The sequence below is a fragment of the Acyrthosiphon pisum genome, chromosome X, assembly GCF_005508785.2.
Source record: "Acyrthosiphon pisum isolate AL4f chromosome X, pea_aphid_22Mar2018_4r6ur, whole genome shotgun sequence".
NCBI lineage: Eukaryota > Metazoa > Arthropoda > Insecta > Hemiptera > Aphididae > Acyrthosiphon > Acyrthosiphon pisum.
Window position 1 is genome coordinate 41,844,233 of NC_042493.1, and position 8,068 is coordinate 41,852,300.

General features: G+C 28.5%; 1 protein-coding gene across 1 annotated transcript; it reads left to right on the forward strand.

The window, feature by feature from the left end:
* The first annotated feature begins 6 nt into the window (after window positions 1-6).
* On the forward strand, window positions 7-4,610 carry LOC100572922 (radial spoke head protein 4 homolog A-like). Its single transcript, XM_003245203.3, has 5 exons — window positions 7-31; window positions 134-311; window positions 3,084-3,241; window positions 3,797-4,020; window positions 4,123-4,610. Exons 2-5 carry the CDS (start codon window positions 299-301, stop codon window positions 4,400-4,402), a joined length of 675 nt encoding a protein of 224 aa, XP_003245251.1. The 5' UTR covers window positions 7-31; window positions 134-298; the 3' UTR covers window positions 4,403-4,610.
* Window positions 4,611-8,068: the final 3,458 nt, after the last annotated feature.

Sequence of the window (8,068 nt, forward strand, 5' to 3'; positions counted from 1 at the left end):
ACGATACTTCACAGGAGATTTGGAGTCGCCTGTAAGAATAACAACGATTACATAATTATTCATATATTTTTTGTTGACCTGTTAGAAAATATTTGGTAGGTACCTAATAATAAAATATCTTATACGTATACAGGTTGAATCTTATCCATTATTTCAAGGTTTGGAAAAACATTATCTCAGAGCTCAAATTGCAAGGATAACAGCTGCTACTCAAATATCACCACGTGATTATTTTGTACTCGACTACCATTCAAATTCATACAAATGGAGAAAATTAAACTCTTTTCAATCGAAAGTGATGTCACAGAAATGTAAGTTTATAAAATCGTATATTTTACTTCCATCGATCTGAATGTTACCATGTTAGAAGGTCATGGTAATAGTAGGTAATTATACTCACTAATTAGTAGGTACCTATTTATAATTTATTTATTTCTTACCTATTTACGAGTAAATGTTAAAATACCTACGAATAGTATTCAATATTTTAAAAATCTAATAATTATAACACCTATATATTATATATAGGTAGGTATTGTTTGAAATAATTCTCATTATTTTAGTTTCTGGGCGTAGCGATGTACCTATGTATTTATTTTATGATGTGTGTTTTTTTTGTGTATCAATGTAGGTACCTACGTATGTATAGGTAAATACCTACACGATTTGTGGTAGAAATAATGCTTCGGTTTTAAACTTAAATATCTTTTCTGATGGCGAATTGGATCTAGTAGATACTCTAAAGGGTCAATAGTAATAGAAATTACATAACAAAATAATCGGAAAAACAAAAAAAATTAAATGAAATGGGAATTTTTTCACAAAACCAGACAACATCGATTTTCTTATTTGGATGTAATTCAAAAACTATTCTGATATATACTTGATATTTTCTCCAAATTTTTATGCTATATAAGTATTTTCTATAAATGGTAAAATTAAAAAATATTTTGATTGTTTTTAAGCTAATTATAGACATTTGACATTTGAAGTTTTTTTTTTAAGTGTCTTTTTTATAAATATCAATAAAAAAATTAACTCTGTCAAAAAGCTTGAAAATGTAATACGACTAGTACAAGGCGCCTGGTAAGTTGTGAGCAGGGTTGGGATTTTATTGCACTTAAAATTGCACAAATATGTGCTGTAATATTACCTTATATATCGCTAAATATGCAATAAAAACAACAAAATATGCAAGAAAGGAAATTTAATAATTAATAATTTTTTAATCACTTAAAAATTATTATAGGTAGCAGTGGCGTGGCGAACTAAAAATTTTCCAGAGGCCAGTTACAAATATCCCAAGTATTTATACATAATAATGTATTAATGTAATATAACAAGTTATATTTCAGATCGTTATTGACTACCTATTGAGAATATCATATTAAATTTACTAGGGGACCCACTGGCTACCACCCACCCCTCTATTTAAGAAAAATTTCAGAGGCCGAGGCCTCTGAAATTACCGTTCGCCACGCCACTGATAGGTAGTTTCTTAAGATTTGAAATAATTTAGTCACTCTGATTAGAATCCAAATGAATTATCTATAGAACGCGTTCAACGCTCGTCTGTTGATAATCGGCATTTAATAATCGCAGTAGAAATCGACAAAAAAAACCCAACAAAATCAGCAGTTAACAAAAATTAGAAGTTAGGATCAAATACCTTATACGAAATTATCGTAATAATACGATTGACAAAAATACAAATTTAATTACTTAACTAGTTAATTTTATTGTTACATAAATAATTATTCTTGTATAAGTAATGTAGGTATTATTCTTTTTACCATTTTTTATGATTGATAGTAGGCACCTAAATAAAGCATATATTATTATAATATTATAAGTAGGTGTACCCATTATGTCATTATGATGAGGTAGGTAGGTTATTACTGAGTCAGAGATCAAACACTATACTAATTACCTAGGTTTCCTATCATTTTATTAAGTTTTTTTCTATTTATCATTTTTTAATATTTTTGTACCTGTTTTAGTATAGCTATATTAACTTTATTGAAATTATTATTAATTTAATTTCCACACTTTACTCTTTCGCTCACGATGCTCATTCACCTACTTCATTTAAATCATAGTAGCATACACATCACTTTTTATTATTATATATTTATAATATGCCCAAAGTACAATATCTATATACGTATTATAATTGTATCTAATCTTAATAATATACATATACATTTACAATAATATACATATGTCATTTTATATACCTATTAAATTATCATATCCGTTCAGAAAACTATTCTGATAGGATCGTTTTTTAAGGTACCTATAACCACAAAATAGTGATTAAAATAAATCATAAAAATAATTAAATATGTTCCTACCGAACTTATTAATATTCACTTATTACGATACGTGCCTAATTTAATAATTTTCATAGAATTTTATGATTGTAAGTACTTATGTAAGTAGAATAAGTAGATATGGTACTTGTCCTGCACCTGCCCACCAAGTTAATAGTTTTATAAGTACATCGGATGACTATATGAGAGCAAACAAAGCCCTGCCCCTGCGAGTTGTAACGGGGAATAAAAACATCGACGTCCGTCTTACTGCAATAACTCGTGCTCAACGTTTTCATGTGTCCTTTGACCTTTATCGTATCAGTATTATTAAGTTTATTTTAAACTATATATTCTATATACATTAGGTGCCTTAACAATAGCGAATATTAAACAATTTATCTATTTGATAATGTTAGTACCTACTTATAGTATACAGTATATATACCTATTACCTACTCAGTAAGATGTAAGTAGTTCTCGATTCAATCGTTATAATTGAATATTGTTGTATCGACGTTTCGTTGTTATTGCCTATAGGTCACCAATATTCACATTACAGCGTATGTATATGTTTCTATGTTAGGTACCTATATTATATTACTGTATTGCGTAGGTATTTACGTATAGGTGCCTTTGTTACATTATTATTTTTTGTAATTAGTAGGTTTCGCTGTTCATCTGTTAGAACTTAGAACTAATAAAATAATATGATGGTTTTAATTGTACCTAATATCTCTGAAAAACGTTAAACTTAAATAACGTTTCTAGGGATCCACGAGTATGCAGTGAACGAGGAATACAATCCTCTGTCGGTATACGATTTATTGGAACCGAGCAACTGGGTACATCACACTCCCTCGATAACGGAAAAAGGAGTGACCCAGGCGTGGACCAATATTATAGAGTCTGGAGAAGACTTACAACAAGTAATATATTTTATTGACTGATCGATCGGAATGAATTTATAATCGATAGATTGTCATATATTTATAGCCAAGGCTGGGCAAGTTAACTATTTTTTTTAACTCGTTAAGTTAAGTTAATTTGGAAAAATGTAAGTTAAGTTTAAAGTTAAAAGTTACTTTCCTTTTTTATTTAACTTGTTAAAGTTACAAGTTAGTTGGAAAAAATAAGTAACTTAACTTAGTTAAAAATAATTTACTTTTTTTTTTCATATAAAACTTATAATTACACCATTTACACCTCATGTTAAAGATCTACAAATAATCTTTTTCTTAAAAAAAAAGTAACTCGTTTAAGTAACTTAGTTAAAAGTAACTTAACTTTAACTTTTTAACTCGTTAATGCCCAGCCTTGTTTATAGCTAAGCTGGTAATTGGTATATAGGTACATGTGTAGTTAGGATAGGCATCGTAATGGCCCTTATTTTATAGTACCTATATTATAGATTTACCTAGCACGTAGAATCCAATAATGATATATATATATATAAAATAATTTAATAAAATTACATTGCTCAGAAATCAGGGAGCATTGAATATGGTTGTAAGATTAGGATGAACTTAGAAATCGGCCGAGGAGACGGTGACCAACTGGAAATATTTAGAAACCTGTCAAATGACGCTTATATGGGTGAAATGCCACCATGGAAATTCGAATTGACCAATCGGTTTGACCACACGAATTCGTACGCGACCATCCGGTCCAATCTTTGGCCCGGAGCACACGCAGTTGCGCGTGAAAAGTACTTATAAATTATAATCCACATTCGACATTCCTATTATTTGTTCGTTTCCATTTTGGTTTATATTTAAGTACATTGCTTTCAATATTTTGCTGTGCACAGCCTTTTAGATTATACGTATCACGGTTGGGGCCACAAATGGGGCGCCTTTAGTTTCACGGTCCAGCCGTTGAGTGGATATCAGCTGTCGAATTTCTATAAAGACGATATCGGCATGACCACTGAGATGGGAGACCCGACTCCCGAAGACGAACTGGAGTATTTAGCGATAGTCAACAAGAGGAAGGAAAGACGATCTCGTAGGAAAATCAACGCTCTGCGACCGTTTTCTGCAGCAGACGAGGACGAGGAAAGAATCCTAAATCAACACGACTACGAATGATGCTGGTACGATAGTACCCGTTGATCGTATCACTATTGTTTTATTATATAAATATAGGGATTATCCGTGTACAACATAACACAATATACAGTACCTACTTCCTATAATACCTAAGTAGCTTACCAACTTACCATGTATAATATTGTGCTCTAATATTTATATTTTTTGTTTTATAATTATAATCCTATATGGCTGTATTGAAATTGCATTAATGTTTGATTTGTCACGTAAAATATTTTCTATTCAATATATATTCAATAGCTACATTAGTTGGATTGGAAAAAAAAGTTTAAACTTAAAAGTCAACGTTCAATAAAATCCTTCGTTTCTAAAAAAAAAATTATATCTACACATACTATTTGATAAATTAGCATATAGGCATAGTACATTAGTACATTAGTATTGTCTTAGACCTCAGTCTATAAATTATAATTATTATAGTAAATAGTACCTAATATTATGCTACCTATATTAAGGGTGTCTGTGCCGGTTTTTCAAATTCCATAAAATTTTAAAATGATGTTTCATAATATGTTAGTTGCTACCTTAATTATAATACTTTTCCACTAATCTACTGCTCGATACCTATATAGGGGGGGGGGGGAGGATTCAAGCGTTGAAACAGTGTATAATAATAATGACTTCACAGGAAAAACTTTCATGCATCATTGATATTCGACATATTTTGATATTTTTTTTTTTATTTCAAATATGAGATTTTTTCAGGGGGGATTACAGCCCGAATCTTCATTTTACATAAATTATGGTAGAAAAATACCTAGTTTTGAAAAATAACAAATATTATGCATTAATCAAATGCATATTTTAGCTTCTATATATACCTAATTATAGTTTTAAAAATCGGGTTTTGATGCACCCAGAAAAATCTTCTCTTCTTTTAAACGAAAATAAGTGAACGAAATCCGACTACTCTACTGCAGGGCGAGGGAGTTTTTCCTGTAAGACATGATTTTTTACTAAAAACGCTCTAGCTCAAGTTTTTTTTTCAACGAAATGTGTTTAATATTTAAATAACTTTAATCTTTGATAGGTATCCGCCGTCTTAATACAAAAAATACTATATAATTCTATATAATACATTATAACATGGTTTAACACGGTTTTAGTTAAGTATTTATTCAAAGTAGTTTCATGAGTTATAGTAGATCCAACAGGAAACCATTAGTAAGTATTAAATAATTTGTGAGTAATATTTAAAGTAGATACAATTAATAAATAGTAGTTATGTACAATTGTACAAATGATTAGATAAAAGTCGAAAAATATAAATTTAAATTAACTATAAACTAGCTATATAATATATTATTATTAATAATAACACTATAGTTGTGTATTAGTGTCAATGGCTCAGAGATAATTAACAAGAATGACACATAATATATATTTATTCAATGACAGATAAATATTTATTATAATTTATAATATTGACGATTGTTGATGAAACAATTAGTATGTAGGTACTACACAGAAAATATTTTTCTATAGTTATTTCTGTTATATAAATGATTATTATAGAATTTTATTTTGTTTTATATTTATATTTATAATTTTAAAATCTTAAAATAATATATATTTTTTTAATTATTAGAAATAATCGTAATAATTATTTATGAAAATTAAATCAAACTATTATTTGTAAGAAAAAAAATTCTTCAGAGTAGTAGGTATATTCACCAAAAACTGATTAATGTAGGTTACATATAATATATAGGTATTGAATTATTATATTATACATATTGTATTGACAGTCGGACTACAGTTACAGAAGAGCAACTTGTGCTCACTACTCAAACAACATTGAGGGTACTGAAATTATATTATGTTCACTGGTCACATCCGTGGGGGGACTTAATATTTTTGTCTTATCCATTAGCGTAAACATACAATTTTAAACACTTCAACCTCCTAACTAGTACTCAGTATTATTATAGCAGAGGCACCAAGTTTATATGGGTATATTAAAATACACGATTTATTTTGACATTTAGTATGGTTTGTTACATTCAGGGGGGGCTTAAGCCCCCCCCCCCCCACAAGTCCCCCTAATGTTCGCCTATGTTGACAATGTATATTATTATATACAATGACTTATGACTTCACGTTTAAACCTATTCATACGTACTTTTTCACTCAAACAGTATTTTTAGAAACCCAATGGTATATACCTAATAACTATTCGTCCAAACTAATCTATGTCCATATTATTATTAGTATACGACTTTCCAGTAATGTTTCTCTCATTTTTTTATTGCGATTTTTACTATCAGCCTAAAGCTTAAATGTATTACCATTGCGTATATTGTATAATATAATATAAGACATTATCATTATTTTACGCGATGTCGATAGTCTAATAGTCGCCACTTTGTACTACTAACGAGGCGAGGAGCCGAGGAATGTACCAAGAGAATAATATATAATAATATTAAATATAGGTACAATATAGTAGATTAAGTAAAATGTGCATGTCGCGTCTATCACTTAATTTTATCATATTTTTTATGAAATGGAATTCCATTTTATAAGCTACGACCATATTATTGTGTAACTCAGTTTAACTAAGTTAAATTCAGGTTCATGAAATGAACATATATAGGTATTTTCTTTGTCTATGATATACATATATATATTTATATTTTTTGATCCATGTCATAAGATAAAAACCATTATTTTACACTTTGTGTAGTACCTATTTTAAATTAATTAAGTCATAATACGGATAACTTTTCATTAAATCTAAATAATAACATTAAACAATGTCATCTTATCTTATTATTGGTACAAGGTTTTTTTATATACATATGTCCTATATATTATTAGGCTACGAAGTGCATAATGAAAAAGGTGGGTAAGTGGATGTCGCTCTGCTGTACAGTAGGTTACAAGTGGGTCACTGTATAATGGATAGTATTAAATTTGAATTCAATGATATAATATCACTGTATAAGAAAAACGATTCTGAGCGGAGACGGTTTGTCAGTCTGGGTATTAGACATACCTATTATAGGTATACTTATCTATAGTATTAAAAAAAAATTTATGTATAATAGGTACCAATAATAAATTCCAAGTTAATCATATCACAATATCCATTAGGTAACGCGTTATACATCAACAATAAACCGTGGTACTATCATAGATATATAATAATATACTTTAGAAGTTTCAAGTACCCACAAATAATATTATACAATCACAACAAAATAACTAAAATAGTTATTCCAGGTTTTTTTAGTTCGAACTTAAAATGACTATAAAAATAAACTGTGCTTATGTATTTCTTAGAATTTTTGGCAACAGAATTAAATATTTACGTGGAATCTTGTTTTAAATTTTCAATCCTCAGATATAAAAGTTGAACATTTTATAAATTTTTAACTACAAAATAATTATTCAATTTTAAATTTCATAAATTTTGTCAAAATTTCAACTTCAAATGCTTATAAAAAATAATTGTGCGTATGTATTTTTAATATTTTTCAACTGCTATTCTAACAATGTATCAGGAGCCTTGTATTAATTTTTTACACTTTTTGGCCCAACAGATAAAACTTTATTGATATTTATAGAAAAAAAAACTAAAAAAATTGAAAACTTACAATGTCCGTAAACAGCTCAAAAAGAGTCAAATTATTTTAAAAATTT